This window comes from Callithrix jacchus, chromosome 9 (assembly GCF_049354715.1).
Source record: "Callithrix jacchus isolate 240 chromosome 9, calJac240_pri, whole genome shotgun sequence".
Taxonomy (NCBI): Eukaryota; Metazoa; Chordata; class Mammalia; order Primates; family Cebidae; genus Callithrix; species Callithrix jacchus.
Window position 1 is genome coordinate 80,772,339 of NC_133510.1, and position 20,419 is coordinate 80,792,757.

The window sequence follows — 20,419 nt, forward strand, 5'->3', positions numbered from 1 at the left end:
TTGTCTTCTCTTCTGTATCCATGCTTGCAATATAAGGAGACAGCAGTTGGCTGTTTGTGCTAGAAAATATAAATGGCCATTTTGAAAGTGTGCCAGACAGGATCTTCGGCAAGTTTTCAATGTTACTGCTGCCATCTGTTGTTCTTCAGTGCTGGGCTGTGAATCTCTTGGCAAACATCTCTCTAATTCTGAACTATCTTTCACCCCCATCTAGAGATATTCACTTACTGAAGTGCCTTTTTAAAGCAGTGTTCCTTACCAAGGCAATGTTCTGAATGTTTTAAAATGGAAGAATCTGGAAAGTTTTTATTACAATACATTTTGTATATCTCAGAGCCAAAACAATAATTCTTCATGGTTAATAATTTTGTTTAACATTTCCTTTTAAAAATAAAAATATTTTATTGAATTAATACTTTAATGTATGCTGTTTCAAGGAAGATAAAACAGAACAGATTTCGGTTTTCAATCTTGTTCACGGTTAGTTCTGTAACTAAGTTGTTGAGCTTTATCTAAACTTTTTTTTCTTACATAATGTTTCCCTTTTCACTTAACCTTGAAATTATGGTAATTTGGAGACTTTTATTACTCTAAAAGAGAAAGCCAATGCCAAAGATACTTCAAGTGAGAAAGAAGGTTTCTAAAAGAAGAGACAATTTAGCTCAGACTTAATAGCAGTGATTGCTATTTATTAGGTAGAATGCCTAGACTAAATGCTCAGATATACAAAAGATAGCCTGTACATTCTCAAAAGTGAAGATTACATGTTTTCTAAGTTAAGGGAAAAATTGTGTTTCTATAGCATCTTACTTATTTCTGTATTCTCATTCTGCCATAATAATGTCACTAAATAAATGTTTGATTCACTAGTAAATGAATACAACTATGCATGGTAATCATTGTTTAGAAAAACAGCTAAGTTTTATAATTTTTTAAATTAAAAATTTAAACATAAAAATGTTTTTAAAAGGTTTGAATTTCTAGTTAAATGTACACATTTTAAATTGTAGTCTGTCTTTTAAAATAATCTTTTCACACACCGTAATATTTAAAACATCATGATATTACTGTAAAATATCAACAAATAGGCCATTGAAAAACATTTATAATCACTGAAAATGCTCATATATCATATATTAAGACTTGATAAGTAAACCACAGTAATAAATAGAAATAGTTATTTTAAAAAAAGGATTCTCACCATTCTCACCTTACCATAAAAATAGAATATAAAAGAAGGAAGAGGAAGAAAAATCAAATTATATCGCAAAATTTTCTGGGAGAAAATATGAAAGATTTATAGAGTTGACTATACATAAAAAAAATTCTACACATGAAAATATCATTAATTAAAAGGGGAAAAAGACAGATTTGGAAAATATTTGAAACTTCTTTTAACATTTAAAAATAGAATACAGGTGGATTATTTAAACTCCATTGCAAAAATACACAAAGGACATTGACAATGTCTGGAAATAAAATTAGCTAATTAAGTTGTAGAAAAATTCAGTCTCACAATCTGACAAATGTAACTACTAATATAATTAGTAACCATTTTTACAAGTCAAAATTTTTGACTTACTAGAGGAAACCACAATACATGAAAGTATCCAGGGGTTTTTTTTGTTGTTGTTAGTAACATTCTCATTGTTATAGGGGTGGCAGGAAGTGAAGTGAGTTTTCTTCAGTTGTTAAGTTGCATCTGCAGTGTCTAAAATGTCCAAATCCCGTGAATCAATATTTCTCTTTTTGGATACTTATCCTCAGACAATAATTGTAAACATAATCTCAATATAGATATATTGAGTTATTCATTACAGTGTTATTTACAATAATTAGAAAATTGTAAAATGTTTTGTGCATCTTAAAATACAAATTGTTAAACAAATAATAGTCTATATGATGGAATTATATCATTATTATAAATAATGATTTAGAAACTAATTTAAGGGTAATTTAAAAATGATTATAAAGTAATATAAAATGAATGATAAGGTACAGATACTATAATCAGAGGGGTGTCAACTAGGTAAATTTTCGTGTGTGGATAATACTTCCTAAAAATAACTAGAACAGAAATCATCAAAATGTTAATGGTATTTAATTCTGGGTGGGATTACAGATGATATACTTCCTTCCTTTTACATATTTCTAAACTGCTCAGTCTTCCACAGTGAGCATATATTGGTTTTTACATTTATATAAGATGGAAAAAGATACCAAATGGTCTTCAATGAATCCTGGAGTTAACTTTCATGGGTGTCATATGCTATGTTCCAAACTTATCACAAATAGAAGACTTTTAGATAAACTTGTGCCTATTTCAACTATATAACAGCCTCTTAAATATTAGCATTAAATTAAACTAGCAAAAACATCATGAGTATTTTTCCAGTAATGTCTTGAAACAAAATACATTTTAATAAAATTACGTTATCTCCATTGTGATTTCAGCCCAAATTAAAAACAAATAGATGTCCCTATTCTCCTTCAGATATCATTAAAACATAAATGTCTATCTGACTGCATAAATCCATTTTAAACTAATATCACTTACAATGTCTAGCTAAGTCTACCTAGGGCTTCCTTTTGTAAAGAACAAGGACTTTCCATCTTTTTGTTTACCTAATCCTTTCTGATGCCACAATAGAATAGCTGTAAATCTTCGTTATTTGTATTCTAGAGAAAAAAAAAAAGAAAATTAAAAGGTCAGTGTATAAGGTTTATTGGTTGTTCTCTTTACTCAAAACCCACATGGTATTAATGTTAGTCTCTATGAATAATTTGTGGATAAAATCAGAGCACTATGTGCACACTGAAAATAATAAGAATGAAAAGACTTTAACCTTACATTTATATGAATTTGTAGTTTATCAAGAAGTGTATAGGCTATAGGCTATCAAATATTAGGCTATGGTATAATAAACTCATATAGACTTTCCTTGATATATGAAAACAATGGTACTAAGTATAAACAGAAGATGAGGTTGAAATTATGTTTTGAGTCCTCTTGAAGGATTCTTTTTTCCCCATACTTTTCCCAAAATCCTTTCATGCCTATGTTGTAGGAAAGCATAAAAGAGACTTAGTCTTTTTTTCTCTTTCACTGCTCTCCAATCAAGAGCAAATTCTATCATTTTTTACTCCAAAACATATCTTGAAACTTCCTTATTTTGATTTACTTGAACTCCCTATCAAAGACTAAAGAATGTCACAATACTTCATTAAGCTCATCACTTGCATGCTACTTTAGTATATTCATAGCACTAAAATGTTTTTGAAATATGTATCTGCTTATGTCATTTTACTGCTCAATACTATTTGATTTTCTATTGCACTTCTAAGATACTCTCATTTCTTACCAGTGTCTAAAATCCTTTAAGGGCTGCCCTGCTCACCTTTTCAGCTTCAGAACTACGCATTTCCTCTTTCCTGCTGTACTTGTACCACTGGTTTCTCAATTTTTGTTACTTCCAGGTTTTTACACTTACTTTTACAATAAATGTAAAAATGTACTTCTTTACAATATTTAAAAATATTTCTTATTTCTCTTTATTGCTCTTTCCTCTAATTTTCAGTCTTTACTTGCCTGCTTAATGGCTGTCTGAAGTTGTCTCCTCAAAGTAGCAGTTCTCAAGCAAATGTTGGAGTCACTCTCTGGAGTTTTCTCCTCACTTCAAATTTTTACCACAATTTGTAATAATTTGCGATTGGGAATGTTAGGATAAGGGAATGAATCACAGGTAATGAGTATAGTTTGTGACTGTGTAAGACTAGAATCATTATTGATTTATTCCACAAACATTGAGGTGCTGCATTTACACAAATGCCAAACTTGGGCACTGAGACTCTGAAAGAAGCTACTGCCATTGCCATAAACCACAAAGTACTCAGAATGCAGATACATTACAGAATAGAAGCACGCTAGAAGTAAACGCAGATGTGGAAGAGGTAAAGTGTCCTTGAGAATCATCGAAAGATTCATAAAGGGAATGACATTTCAACTGGATTCTAAACCCGTTATTCAAGCTCCACCAGGTTGCACAGTTAATGAGCAGTGGCAGGATGACACATCTTAGAAGGTAAAAGCAATCTTTTTTAAACTGCTATTAAAATCATGTACATATACATGTTATAGGTTGAGATTAATGTATTTAATATAAAATCACTTTAGCATATCAGTGTTGATAGGTATTTCAGATTCTAAAACCTCTTTTAATGACTTGTGCTTTTCTTCATGGCAATAAAACATTTTCCTAGGGAGTGCTGAATAAATATTTCTTGAAATATATTTTATGGGTTTCTATCAATGACCCTGAGGTAATATAGAATGTACACTTCAGTGGTTGCTGTGCTCACACTTGACAGGTAGTGCATTGTGTTTGCTGATATATAAAAGGTATGATGTAGGGCTAAGGGGTTCTGGGCTCATTTAGTTTTCAGGAGAAAATAATTGACTTAAAGTTTTGATACTAAAACTGAAAGCCTAACAGTTAATTCTTGATATTTTTAATTATTATTGGAAAGATAATTGTGCCCAATAATATGGAAATATTCTATATCATATTTTAAAACTTTATCTCCTTCTGGGTGTTATTTGAATTTCTGTAAAAATTGGGGAAACATTTATACTGAAATGTGATAGGATGTTTTATCAGTGGTGCTTTGATTTTGTTATTCAAGCATTACCTAGTTTTCCCCTTGAAAACAAGAAGCATACCCAGAAGTTTTCACAAAATGGTCTTACAAATATCTAAAGGTACTTCATTTTACTTTCCATGAAGCAGTTATTTTTGTCTTAAGAAATATTTTGTAAAATTCTTAAAACACTTATTTTATAAAATGTTATTTTACTGTTGGCCAACTTGTAGGTTGGAAGAGAACATATTATTTTTCTGGGTATGTTATATGTCATGAGAATGTTGACATCGATCCTTTGGCATGCCAATAAAATTTTAGGAGCTTCTACCCTCATTTCTCCAGTCTTTATAGTTTTCCTGCTTCTGCTACTTCACTTATACCTTAAATATACCCATTTTATAATAGACACTTGTGGAATAAATGTAAATCTTTCATCTAAGTGTCTATGTCTAGAGACATTTTATGTGTCATCCTAAATATTTGATGAATGCTCACAGGTTCTAAGGACTGCAATGAACACTTTAATTAAATTATCTCCCTTATTTACCAATGGAAAATGTAAATTCAGAATTTGTCTTTTTCACTTTTTGAAGTAAAAAATAAAACCAAGGATATGTGAGCTTTAATTTAGAGTTTAGAGTGGGAGTTGGGTGGAGGAGGGTAATTAAGACCTGATTCAAGAGCTGTCCAATAAATAAAGTGTTGTCTAGAGGACTAAGATACAAGCAGCGGTGTCATTCAATAATCTAATTCTGTGTACAATAACGTAGTCATGGTTGGGAATCTAGAGTGCAGTTAGGTAACTACTGTTGGCATTGAGAATCTGGCAGGCAGGTGGCCATTACTAATTGATTTATTAAGCTAGAGTTGACTGAGTGCCTATTACATGCAAGGGATTGTTCTCAAAATTGAAAATATAGCAGTGAACAAAACATTCAAAAATTTCTAACTCTCTTGAATTTTCATATGTTCTTTGACAATAAAAATGATAAGCTAATTATATATGTAATATGATGAATGATGATAATTGCTAAGAGACTAGAGCAAGAAGATAAGAAGTATGTGTGATAGGAAGCCATGGTGGCTTAGACCTGTTTTCCTGATGCATGAGGAGGCAAGGCTAGGTGTTCAAGGCCAGCCTGGGCCATATAGAAATCTCTCATCCATTAAAAAAGGAAGAAGGAGAAGGAGAGGGAGAAGAAGATTAAAACACATTCTGCAGTGGGCAGGTCTATGCAAACCCACCCTCAAAATTCTAGGTATCTGAAAGACCAAACAAGAGGGTAACATATTCAGTTCTTCAGAAAGAACATTTAATAGAGACTTACAAAGAGAAGCCATGTCTGTGTCTCAGGCAGCAGCAAGACAAAATGGTGGTTCCCTGCACCAGTATTCCCCAAACCCAGGGCTTATATATTATAGCAAAAGGGTATGTGTAATTCAAAAGAACTGTGCAGAACAGTTAAAATATGATAACGTCAAGGCAATTTTAACCTAAGAGCAGGATTTATGGTAAGTAGGTATTCTTAAACAAGGAGCAATACATGAACTGCAAATGTCAGATGCCTTCCCAGAACAGGGGTTAATCAACAAGTCAACATGGTGGATTAGCATCCAAGATGGAGTTGCTTGAGCCTCCACAAACACCATGGTATACCTCAGGCTTTTGTTCTCTAGTGTTCCAATACCATTGACCTAGAGCTCTCAGAAGACAAATGTCATAATATCTATAGTTATGTTCCTAAATAACAATATAGTTATGTTCCTGAATAACAATTAAAGCATTCAAGAGGATACAGAAACAGTGTTTACAGGGACTTACTGTGTTAGTCCATTTTCATGCTGTTTATAAAGATATACCTAAGACTGGGAAGAAAAAGGAGTTTAATTGGACCTGCAGTTCCACATGGCTGGGGAGGCCTCAGAATCATGGTGGGAGGTGAAAGGCCCTCCTTATGTGGTGGTGGCAAGAGAAAATGAGGAAGATGAAAAAGTGGAAACAACTGATAAAACCATCAGATCTCTTCAGACTTATTCACTACCATGAGAACAGTATGAGAGAAACCACCCCCATGATTTAAATTACCTCCCAACAGTTCCCTCCCACAACACATGGGAATTATGGCAATATAATTCAATATGAGATTTGGGTGGGGACACAGAGCCAAACCATATTATTCTGCCTCTGGCTCTTCCAAATCTCTTGTCCTCACATTTTTAAAACGAATTATGCCTTTTTAACAGTACCCCAAAGTCTTAATTCATTTCAGGGTGAACCCAAAAGTTCACAATCCATAGTCTTATCTGATACAAGGCAAGTCCCTTCTACCTATGAGCCTGTAAAATCAAAAGCAAGCTAGATACTTCCTAGATACAGTGGGAATACAGATATTGGGTAAATACAGCTGATCCAAATGGGAGAAACTGGCCAAAACAAAGAGGTTTCAGGTCCCATACAAGTCTGAAATTTGGCAGAGAAGTCAAATTTTAAAGCTCCATAATGATCTCTTTTGACTCCATGTCTCACATCCAGGACTTGCTGATCCAAGTGATAGGTTCTCATACTCTCAGGCAGCTATGCTCTTGTGGCTTTGCAGGGTACAGCCCCCCTCCCAGCTGCTTTCACAGGCTGCTATTGAGTGTTTGCAGCTTTTCCAGGCACACAATGTAAGCTGTCGGTGGATCTACCATTCTGGAATCTGGAGGACGCTGGCCCTCTTCTCACAGCCCTACTAGATGGTGCCCCAGAAGGGACTCTGTGGGAGCTCCAACCCCAGATTTCCCTTCTGCACTGCCCTAGCAGAGGTTCTTCATAAGTGCCCCACCCCTGCCACAAACTTTTTTCTGGGCATCCAGGAATTTCTGTACCTCTTCTGAAATCTAGGTGGAGGTTCCCAAACCTCAGTTCTTGACTTCAATGCACCCACAGGCTCAACACCATATGGAAGCTGCCAAGGTTTGGGACTTGGACCCTCTGAAACCACAGGCTGAGTTGTACCTTGCCCACTTTTGGCAATGGCTGGAGTGGCTGGGACACAGCACCAAGTCCCTAGGCTGCACAAAGCATGACACCCTGGGCCTGGCCCACAAAACCATTTTTACCCCATAGGCTTCTGGATCTGTGATGAGAGAGGCTGCCATGAAGACCTGTGACATGCCCAAGAGACATTTTCCCCACTGTCTTTGGGACTAACATTGACTCCTTGTTACTTATGCAGATTTCTGCAGCCCACTTAAACTTTTCCTCAAAAAAATGGGTTTTTGTTTTCTACTGCATTGTCAGGCTGCAAATTTTTTAAACTTTTATGTTCTGTTTCCCTTTTAAAATGCAGTGCTTTAACAGCACCCAAGTCACCTCTTGAATACTTTGCTGCTTTAGAAATTTCTTCTACCAGATACCCTAAATCATCTCTCTCGAGTTCAAAGTTCCACAAATCTCTAGGGCAGGGGCAAAATGACACCAGTCTCTTTCCTAAAACATAACAAGAGTCACCTTTGCTCCGGTTTCCAACAAGTTCCTCATCTCCATCTGAGACCACCTCAGCCTGAACCTTATTGTTCATGTCACTATCAATATTTTTGTCAAAGCCATTCAGCAAGTCTATAGGAGGTTCCAAACTTCCCCACATTTTCCTGTCTTCTTCTGATCCCTCCAAACTGTTCTAACCTCTGCCTGATACCCAGTTCCAAAGTTGCTTCCATATTTTTTGGGCATCTTTTCAGCAGTGCCCTACTCGACTGGTACCAACTTACTGTATTAGTCTATTTTTACACTGTTGATAAATACATACCTAAGACTGGAAAGAAAACAAAAATGTTTGTTTTTTGTTTTCCATGTGGAACTGGCTGGGGAGGCTTCACAATCATGGCGGGAGGCAAAAGGCACTTCTTACATGGTGGCAGCAAGAGAAAATTAGAAAGATGCAAAAACAGGAACTCCTGATAAAATCATCAGATCTTGTGAGACTTTTTCACTACCACTAGGACAGTATGAGGGAAACCACCTTCATGATTCAAATTATCTCTGACCAGGTTCCTCACACAACACATGGGAATTATGGGAATATAATTCAATATGAGATTTGGGTGGGCACACAGAGCCAAACCATAGCACATGGATTTCTTATAGTTTTGCTTCTAATAACACAAACAAAAAAAATACATCATTAAAAGGTTAGAAGTGAAAAAGTGTTTTTATGAAAATCAAAAATAATATCACCTTGGTAAACAGTATTCTTATTATTGTAGTTATAGAGAGCAGAGTACATCTAGGAGATTCAGTAGTGAGTGTATTTCTTGGATTGATGGAAAATTTTGAAACTGAGGTTACTGTTAAATGCCGGAAGTATAACAATTGGTTGTTTATGTAAGCAAACTATCTCTTTTATATGTCCATGTATAAGTAAGACAATTGAGCTCCAGTAACATGAAATATCAAAGAACACAACTTGAATACCTGCTATATTAAGTGCTGTTACATCAGAAAAGAGAAGTGTGCTAAAAAATTACCCACAAATGGCACTTTTCTTGAATCAATTTTAAATATTCATATTTCATTTTAATAATCAGTTAATATTACAGGATTCCTCATCATAAAAAACAGGCAAAAGACCTTGAATCTGTAACATATTTGTTTTAAATCAAGTCTGCCTTTAACCATGAATCCAGAAGTGAATCCAGAACTCTAAGTGTACTATTGTATTCAAACAATAATCTTCCAACAGGCTCATTAGCTACATTTTTATTTACTTAATATCATGTAAAATGTGTGTTTTATTATTGTTCAGTTCTGAGTTTTGACATATGCATCAAGCCATGTAATCACTACCACAAGTCTTCCTGATCACTGATCTGTCCTAAATCCCTATAGTGTTTTTATTTTTCTTAAATATTACATAAATAAAACCATACAGTATGTGACCTTTTGAATCTGGCATCTTTAAGTTAATATAATGCATATGAAATTCATCTGCGTCATTTTTCGTATCAATGGTTCACTCCTTTTAATTGTTAAGAAAAAAAGTATGCTGGGATAAATATCTTTCTAAATGAATTTTTGTTCACAATGCTGATTGTTTATTTTGGATAGATTCCTAGAAATAGTATCACTAGGTCAAGCATTCAAATAATTTTAAAATAGTTGATTCATATTGCCAAATAATATCAAAATTTTTGCCAATATTTATGACAGTGTTTAGTAAATGTGTCTGTCTTATACCAACTGACAATGTTAATGATAATACTTAAGATATTATTTGCTAATTTGATGGGACAAAAATGGTATATCATTATTAGCATTTTATTATTGTGGTTAAATGACTGTGCTATGCAGCCAGAGACATTTGGTTCAAAACCCATCTCCATTATTTACTATATATGAAAATTTAGGTGAGCTATTTAATCTCTTGGTGCCTCAGTCTTCTAATCTATAAAGTGGGGATAATTGTACCAATCATACTGAGTTGGTGTGAGAATTAACTGAATTACAATAGCAAATGTTTAGAGTGGTATCTAGTCACTAGTAAGGACTCTCTCTTTTTTAATTGTTTATTATCTAACACCTTTAATTATTAGTGAAGCTTGGTTTTCTTATATACTTTTGGGATATTTGAAACTTTTCTTAGTGAATTTTCTATTAAACAATTTGTCTATTTTTCTTTGGACAAGATAGTATTATTATTACTGGTTTGTTTGAGGTTCAGATAGCAAGAATTTTAAGGATTTTCCTACACATTTTAGCTTATCTTTTCAGCATTTTATATTTTCTCTTTCAGAAAATGTTTGCAACATATAGAAAAGGTTTTTTTAGTCAAGTTGGTATCTTTACTCTCTTTTTTTATTGCTTTATGATGTGAAAATTCTTGTCTAGAGAACAAAAATATGTATTTAATGAAATGTTCTCTACTTTTATTCATCCTGAAGTCATTTGGAGTTGAATTAGGAATATGATATAAATACTAATTTTATGTTTTATGATATTACAAAATTCCTGACAATTATTTTCTTAATAATCTAATCTATGTTTCCATTGTTTCTTCCATTTCCTTTTAATGCATTTTTTTCTGAAGTTATTTTTCCTAGACTTAAATATTAGGCAATAATCTCATCACAGAGGAAAAACTATCTGTCCGGTATGAATAAAAGGCTTTCATCTTGTTGATGCATTAATATATTTAAATGTATTGTAAAAAATATAAAGATTAGAAAAGAAAAAGTATAATTGCCTTTTTTTATAGTTGACATGAACATATATAAAGAGAAGACAAAAAGATCAATATAGCAACTAGTACTGATGAATTTAGCAAGATAATAGCATACAAAGCCAAGATTCAAAATTCAATTGTATTTATCTACTAGCAAAAAAAATTTGAAATTTAAAAGTTTAAATATACAATTTATAATAACATCAAAATATTGAACCATGAAATAATTAGGAATTTATAAAATGAAATCTCCTATAACAGGAATTACAGATCATTGCTGAAATAAATTAAAATGGAGGGTAGGAGGGAAGATAAAGAGAAGAGAGTTAAAAGGTTAAACAGTTAAAATAATTAAATTCAATGCTTGATAACAGAGTATAGTGACTACAGTTAAAATGTGTTATACTCAGATGATGAACACCTAAATACTTGAGCACTATGCATTATATACAGGTAAAAATTTCATGTATTACCCATAAATTTTTACAAATAAAAATAATAACATACTAATACAAGATCATTCACTAACAATGTTAACTCAGATGGATAGACATTAAGTCAATACTTCTATAAGAACCACTTCTTGATTATGTTAATGCCATATAGAATGAAATAAAATTCACTAAGATACTAAAAATCAAAAAATTAGAAAACCTATTAAAACTCATTTATGTTAAGACAACCAAATAAAAATGTGGTCAAAGGATTTGAACATACATGTCACCAAAAATATATTCAGATTTCTAATAAATACATGTAATAATGTTCAACATCATTAGTCATCAGAGAAATGCAAAATAAAATTGCAATGAGATGCTACTTGATTGGCTATTACAGAGACTGACAATACCTGGTATTGCCAAGGATATAGAGCAACTGATATTCTCATTCCTTTTGGTAAGAATATACAATTTTAAAACCACATTGAAAAAAAGAGTTTCCAATTTCTTTATTCACTCAAAATATGACCCATCAATTACTTTTCTAGGTATTTACCCAAGACCATCAAACTGTCTTTCAAAATGTCTGTACCTTTTTGTAAACCAAAAAGCAATGAATTCAAGTTATAATTCTCAACATCTTCACCAGCATTTGGTGGCAGTGTTGTTGTGGATTTGGCTGTTAATGGGTAGGACATTTCATTGTTTAAATTTGCAATTCTTTAGTGACATATAATGTTAAGCATCTCTCCATATGCTTATTTGCCATCTATATATCTGCTTTTTAGTGAGTTATCTGTTAGGTTGTTGGCCCATTTTTAATCAATTTGTTATTTTTTAATTGTTTTTACAGAGTTATTTGTGTATTTGGATAACAGTTCTTTATTAGATATTTCTTTTGGAAATATTTTACTCCTGTTCATAGGTAGTCTTCTTATTCTTTTGATATATGTCTTTTCAAAGAGTCTGAGCTTTACTTGAGGCAATGGTCATCAAAGTGTATATATTTGTGTTTTTGTAATTTATATGCATATATTCCTGTGAAAAGATATTGTATGCATTATTCAACATATACAAATATAAAAATGGTATAGTAAAGAAATATCTATTTTTAAATTTATAACTGTATTTGTTGGGGCTCCAAGTTGAAAACTAAATAATCTACTTTGGCTAATTTAAGGAATTAAACTATATTAGAGGCTCTCATTTATTAGGATGACTACAGAACCAGTCTTTTGCAGGCTATTAGTGAATCATACCCTAGGGCTTCACTGCTACCCCCCTGACACCTCTGACACTTGAAACTAGAGGCTAGATATCTGCCAGTGCTGATAGAAAATAATTGAATAACTTTGCTACATAATGGAAAAGAATCAAATGACTCTGCCACCTTGCTTGCCAGAAGACTGTTTCTCATTTGTGACCTCTTGGCTATAAGTGATAGATAGTCCCTGTGCTACATGCTATAGGTGTCCATAAAAAGTCTGGAAATGTGAGCTCTTATATCTTATTTTTGGATGGTAAAGATTATTGTATTAGTGTGTTCAAAACACAGTCATGCCCCTCTAACAGTCCCCCCAAAGTCTTAACTCATTCCAGTATTAATTCAAAAGTCCAAGTCTGAAGTCTTATCTAAGACAAGGCAAGTCCCTTATGCCTATTAGCCTGTAAATTTGAAATCTAGTTAGCTACTTCCTAGATACAATGGGGGTACAGGCATTGGGTACATACACTCATTCCAAATGGGAGAAATTGACCAAACCAAGGGTCTATAGGCCTCATGGAAGTCTAAAATCCAATAGGACAGTCATAAACCATAAAGTTTCAAAATGATCTCCTTTATGTCTCACATCTAGGTCATCGTGATGCAAGAGGTGAACTCCCACAGCTTTGGGCAGCTCTGCCTCTGTGGCTTTGCAGGGTGCAGTCCCCCTCCAGGGGATTTTACAGGCTGGTGTTGAGTACCTACAGCTTTTCTAGGCACATGGGTGCAAGCTGTAGGTGGATCTACCATTTTGTGGTCGGGGGGACCGTGGCCCTCTTCTCTCAGCTCCACTAGGCAGTGCCCCAGTGGGGACTCTGTATGGGGGCTCCAATCCCACATTTACCTTCCATACTGTCTTAGCAGAGGTTCTCCATGAAGACCCCACCCCTGCAGCAAACTTCTGCTTGAACATCTAAGCATTTCTATACATCCTGCAGAATCTAGGCATAGGTTTCTAAACCTCAATTGTTGACTTCCATGAAACTGTAGGCTCAACACCACATGCAAGCTTCCAAAGCTTGTGGCTTTCACCTTCTGAAGCCATGGCCTTAGCTGTACCTTGGCCCCTTTTAGCCACAGCTGGAGCAGCTGGGTTTCAGGGCACCAAGCCTCCATAGTACATACAGCAAGGGGGCCCTAGACCCAGTCCACAAAACCATTTTTCCTTCCCAGGCTTCTGGGCCTGTGATAAGAAGAGTTGCCACAACCCTTCTCATGTCCTGGAGACATTTTCCCTATTTTCTTATTGATTAATATTTGGCTTCTTGTTCCTTATGCAAATTTCTATAGCAAGCTTGAATTTCTCCTCAGAAAATGAGTTTTTCATTTCTATTGATTGAATAATCAGGCTGCAAATTTTTAAAACTTTTATGCTCTGCTTCCCTTTTAAAAATAAGTTTTAATTCCAAACCATATCTTTACAAATGCATAAAACTGAATGCTTCTAAGAGCACCAAATTCAGAGCTTGAACACTTTGCTATTCAGAAATGTCTTCCACCAGATACACTAAATTATCTCTCTCAAGTTCAAAGTGCCACAGATCTTTAGGGCAGGGGCAAAATGCCACCAGTCTCTTTGCTAAAATATAACAAAAGTCACCTTTGCTCCAGTTCCCAACAAGTTCCTCATCTCCATTTGAGACTACCTCGGCCTGGATTTCATTGTCCATATCATTATCAGCATATTAGTCAAAGCCATTCAACAAGTCTCTAGGAAGTTTCAAACTTTCCCACATCTTTCTGGCTTTTTCTGAGGCCTCCAAACTGTTCTAACCTCTGCCAATTGGAAAGTCACTTTCACATTTTTTGGGTATCTAGAGCAGTGCCCCACTCCTGGTACCAATTTACTGTATTAGTTTATTCTCATGCTATGAATAAAGACATACCCACGACTGAGTAATTTATAAAGAAAAGAGGTTTAATTGACTTACAGTTCATCTTGGCTGGGAGATCTCAGGAAATAGAATCATGGTGAAAGGGGAAGCAAACACATCCTTCTTCATCTGGTGGCAGGAAGGAAAAGAATAAGCAAAAGGAGGAAACCCTCTAATAAAATTACCAGATCTTGTGAGAACTCACTCTCATGAGAACAGCATGAGAGTAACCACTTCCCATTGGGTTCCTCCCACTTGGTTCCTCTCACAACATGTGAGGATTATGGGAACTACAATTCAAGAGAAGACTTGAGTGGGGACACACCCAAACCATATCAATTGTGGTATGAGAAATTATCAAATTAAGATGTAGGGAAGATTTAAAAGATTTGAGCAACTACAAATGACAGATGAGTGCTGTAGTAGTGCAAAATACCATTTTGCTCCTATTAAAAATATAATTGTTATTGATAATCTGATTTATAAATGTCTTTAATAATTATGATGAATAATGCTCTCAGAAGCTAAAACTTCAAGCAAAATACACACCTAGGGAGGAATCAGCCTTAACAACAATTCTATAAATTTAATTTTCAAATTCTTTCTGATAATTATGTTTTAGTTGACTTCATATGTGATCTAAACACATTATCATTATTTTGGACTTATGATGTAGCTCTTGCAGTACATATAGAAGAGAAGATAAAAGTATCAGTTCAACATTTCTTTGTGGTTTGTGCTTTCATGATAGATATTGTATTATCTTTTATCCATATATAATGTGTTTATTCATTTTGCATAGATTAATTTGAGAGAACACTGGCAAGGGCATCTTTACAGCAGTGCCCCACTCCTGGTACCAGTTACTATATTAGTTTATTATCATGCTACTAATAAAAACTACACATCACAATAAAATGAGAACCAGCCAGTAAATGCGAGAATTGTGGTCCACCTTTTCACATTGTGGAGTTCTCATTTTCCTTCACCTTACACTGCTTATTCAACATTATTTCTGCATCATCTGATGCACTGACTAACTGAAGGTGCCTATGTTAGTCTTCACATGATATTAATTCAGACTATTTAGTTTATTCGTCTTTAGATTAAAAGTAAGAATGTAATCATTTGCCACAGAATGACATTTCAGTCATTTGGTCAATGAAGGACCACTTATATTACTGTGGTCCCATAAGATTATAATAACATATTTTTCCTGTACCTTTTCATTGTTTAGATATGTTTTGATACACAAATGCTCTCCATTGTGTTAGAGTTGGCTGCAGTATCCAGTACAGAAGCAATAGGCTGTACTACATAATCTAGGTGTGTAGTTGAGTTATACCATCTAGGTTTACGTAAGTACACTTTATGATGTTCTCACAACGAACAAAACCACTTAATGATGTGTTTCTTAAAATATGTCTCTTTCATTAATACAGTACATAACAGTACAATATGTAATACATGACTGTATTCAGAAGTTTAGCTATTTCTCTTATATTTCAAATGGATTTCCTTGTGCACTGTGTGGCACAGGGGCATTTTATTCTAGCAACCACTGTTTGAGAAAGGAAAAGTCTTTGAAGGATGTTGAGCAAGGTTGTGACATGGCCAGATGTGAAGTTTTGATCAGTGATTCCATGTTAGCCGATAAAGTTGTGTTGGGAAAGATCAAAAGCATGAAGGCCAGATAAGAGAATACTGTATGTTATCTGGGACAGAAATGTGAGGGATGTCAGGACAAATGCTATGATTGAATGAATCTCAATATTCTTGGTGACTGAAGAATAATGAGACTCATCCAATAAGATTCTGTGTATGATTGAAATTAGTTACTAAGCTAGGAGGAAGAATGAGGAATGATTTTCTGGTTCATGAGTACAGCAAAGTTTTTGATTTTTAGAACAAAGAATAAATTTTTACATGGTTTATGATTCTTGGTTGAATTTTTAGGGGTAAAAAAAGTCAGCTGTAATATTATTCTTTTCTGACACCATGCAGTATTTTTATTAGTGTTTTCACTCATTTCACACAAATTCTTCTGGAACCTGGACACTGCTCTAGAAACTGATTCTTTCCAAATATCAGGTAAGGTTATTATCAGGTAGATCCTCAGTTTATATAAACATGATTTTCCTAAAATGGGAAGTAAGCAACTTTTCAAAAGATTTAAAAAAAAGATCGTCTTCCTAATGCATTTTCAATGTTGTATGGAAATGTAGGTGACTTGCATTGTGCAACTTGTATTTGATTCATTGCTCCTGCATGTCTTGCTTTTAGCTGGGATGACAGCAGTTCAGTGAGCAGTGGTCTCAGTGACACCCTTGATAACATCAGCACTGACGACCTAAACACTACATCCTCTGTCAGCTCTTATTCCAACATCACCGTACCCTCCAGGAAGAACACTCAGGTGAGACTTACCGCCTTTCTTTTTCCAGTGCTTCATCCAGTTTCTTCCCAAAATAACTTTATATTAGATTAAGGGATAGCACACAGTCTTAATCCAAAATAATTACAGAAACCGGAAAATGCAGAGATAACAAGGACTCTCTTTGCCACTCCTGAACCCTGAAGTATCTTTAAACTTAATCTTTGCTAAAATCACAACCCTTTGGAGGGGCAACAATGTGCACTTCAGATTATTTTGAATAAACAGAAGCAGCTTACATATATATATATATATATATATATATATATATGTAATATGCATACCATATAGCCTGAGGGTGTAGTTATCTACACAAATATATTATTAAATATTGAATAATGAATTAATATATTTGCATAATGATAATGAATTAATTGATATATTCATATAGATAACTATACCCTAGGCTATATGGTATGTATATTAATAATTCATTATTAATATATTTAATATGTGTGTAGATAACTACACACCCAGGCTATATATGTATAAATTAATATATTACATAAAATTGTATATTAATATAGTACATTAATATAATAATATAGTAATATATCAATAATATATATTTAATTGATTATAATCTAATTCAGAAAGATTTATATTAGCATCTCTCCTTATAATATTGATATATTTGTTTAAAAATCTAACAATTATTTTCATAATCTAATTTTAGATACTTCTTGATCAATTTTATATTGATCTCTGAAATACATTACTGCATCTCTTGTGAATGGTAAACCAAAAATGAACATTACATCATTAAGTTTTAGCTCTTCTTACTTTTTCTTATTACATTTGATATAGAAAATTTCTACCTTTCTCTAGTGTTTAATTGGGGTTTTCTGCACATATTTATTCTGACATTCTCTAATATCTGCAAGTGGGAATTATGTGGCTAAAATTAACAAAATGTAAATGAAGATAAATCAAAATAGAAGAATCTCGGGATTTATCCAGTTATCAGAAAGTACATTTCGTTGCCTTAAATCACACTTTATAAATTTTTCTACATAAAGTTTTTCTGTAATACTTTTCTTTATAGCCGAAGATGGATTCAGAGAAACGCTCCACAACAGATGAGACCTGGGATAGTCCTGAGGAACTGAAAAAAACAGAAGAAGATTTTGACAGCCATGGGGATGCTGGTGGCAAGTGGAAGACTGTGTCCTCTGGACTTCCTGAAGACCCTGAGAAGGCAGGGCAGAAAGCTTCCCTGTCCGTTTCACAGACAGGTTCCTGGAGAAGAGGCATGTCTGCCCAAGGAGGAGCACCATCTAGACAGAAACCTGGAACGAGTGCGCTCAAAACTCCTGGTAGGCTTGTCATTTGGCAGCTGTTATGCAAAAGTGCTTTACTTTATTGTTTCCATTCAATCTTTGTTTACTCTAACAATAGCATTTCTAAAACAATCAAATTGTTTTCCATATTAAACATGGAGTCAAATAGTTAAATCATTTTTCTGTGTACATTTCACGAACTTCGTTATAGAAACCCAAATAGGGCTTATATCTAGGCATTCTCTCAAGAGCCCCTCATAAACTAGAGGTACTGGATACCTTACTTTACCACAGTTATTTCTGATCATGGGAAAATAAGATTAGGTTGCTAAAGCAGCGATAAAGTTTTTTGTTATTGTTCTGAGTTTTTAATGAAAGTTTTGTATTTTTACCCTAAATATGCCACTGAATTTCACTTCAAACTCTGAGAGGCCAAAACAATGACACAACCAATTGGAATGCTGGAGATTTGAAACATTGCTTGTTCATTAGACTTCATGAAAGAAGAAAATGAAATAATTCTTCAAAATTGTACCATACCTTTTTTTCTTTTTAGAAAAAGTCTCTTCCCCTATTTTTAGAGTAGTGCCTAAATATCAGTAGTCCCACTGAAGTACTAATTAACAGGATACTCCAAATATAATCATCACACAGATATTCCAATGAATTCTTTTTCTTAGTAATTAGCTTGATAGGATTAAGTTCTATCCTTATAAAGAGAGTTGCAAAATACAAGTCATTAACAAATAGCAAAAAATATGTTTTCATTTTATCTCTTCCATCTCTCATAAGGTTTCTTCTGACAGCCAAATTTTTGTAGCTATGCACTGAGTCCTGTCACTATATTAGAGTTTTGATCTAAGACAATACATGTAAGAAAAGAAGTAATGTAAAGAAGCATTCACATTTAACACATTGTTTCGAGAAGCGTTGTGATATTAAATTGTACAGGTACACATATATGTGTATTTCTCATTAATTAGGGAAAACTGATGATGCCAAAGTTTCTGAGAAAGGAAAAACTCCCCTGAAAGGATCATCTCTACAAAGGTCTCCTTCAGATGCAGGAAAAAGCAGTGGAGATGAAGGGAAAAAGCCCCCCTCAGGCATTGGAAGATCGACTGCCACCAGCTCCTTTGGCTTTAAGAAACCAAGTGGAGTAGGATCCTCTGCCATGATCACTAGCAGTGGAGCAACCATAACAAGTGGCTCTGCGACACTGGGCAAAATTCCAAAATCTGCTGCCATTGGCGGGAAGTCAAATGCAGGAAGAAAAACCAGTTTGGACGGTTCACAGAATCAGGATGACGTTGTGCTGCATGTCAGCTCAAAGACTACCCTGCAGTACCGCAGCTTGCCCCGCCCTTCAAAATCCAGCACCAGTGGCATTCCCGGCCGAGGTGGCCACAGATCCAGTACTAGCAGTATTGATTCCAACGTCAGCAGCAAGTCTGCTGGGGCCACCACCTCAAAACTGAGAGAACCAACTAAAATTGGGTCAGGGCGCTCAAGTCCTGTCACCGTCAACCAAACAGACAAGGAAAAGGAAAAAGTAGCAGTTTCAGATTCAGAAAGTATTTCTTTGTCAGGTTCCCCCAAATCCAGCCCCACCTCTGCCAGTGCCTGTGGTGCACAAGGTCTCAGGCAGCCAGGATCCAAGTATCCAGATATTGCCTCACCCACATTTCGAAGGTAAGGATTATAAAATGATGCTGGAAAAACATAAAGGATAAATATGTATTAGATACATATATTACATATAAATGTGTATGTGTATATATATGTATTCTAAATATATAAGGTATATATATATCTTAGAATTCTTTAAAGTACACAGTGAGCTCTATGAAACTTACCACATAAACAGTAAAAAAAAAGTTCTCATTTTGAGAAATGGCCAAACTTCAAAGTTTCACTGTCATTGTAATATCAGCAACACAGACAACAGCTAAAAGACTTAAAAGTGGATGGTAATACCTAAGTGTAGTGATAAAGCAAAGTAATAGCTTATAAATTTCTGTAGATTTCCATCCCTCCTTTTTATGTTAAAAAATAAACCAAAGCAGGTCTCTATGACTATTGTCATTCATTTCCAGCATCATTTTCATGCTGGCTCTTAATGAGTTGATGATCATAAATATAGATGAAGTTTCCCTTGTAACAGATTACATTGGGCAGATTTATACAGTATCATATCTTGACACATTAAAGACAATCAAGATATGATAGGGCTTGAAAATATTCCAATGCTTGGTACAGTACTACAACTGAAGAGTGGGCTGA

General features: G+C 34.2%; 1 protein-coding gene across 12 annotated transcripts in view; it reads left to right on the top strand.

Moving 5' to 3' along the window:
• Positions 1 to 20,419, top strand: part of NAV3 (neuron navigator 3) — an 872,565-nt gene that overhangs the window by 750,301 nt on the left and 101,845 nt on the right. For all 12 annotated transcript variants that reach the window (XM_017976235.5, XM_078336921.1, XM_054238645.2 and 9 more), the window contains 3 exons: positions 16,706 to 16,838; positions 17,902 to 18,172; positions 19,120 to 19,828. In XM_017976235.5, coding sequence (XP_017831724.1) covers positions 16,706 to 16,838; positions 17,902 to 18,172; positions 19,120 to 19,828 — 1,113 coding nt within the window. The remainder of the gene's footprint in view (positions 1 to 16,705; positions 16,839 to 17,901; positions 18,173 to 19,119; positions 19,829 to 20,419) is intronic.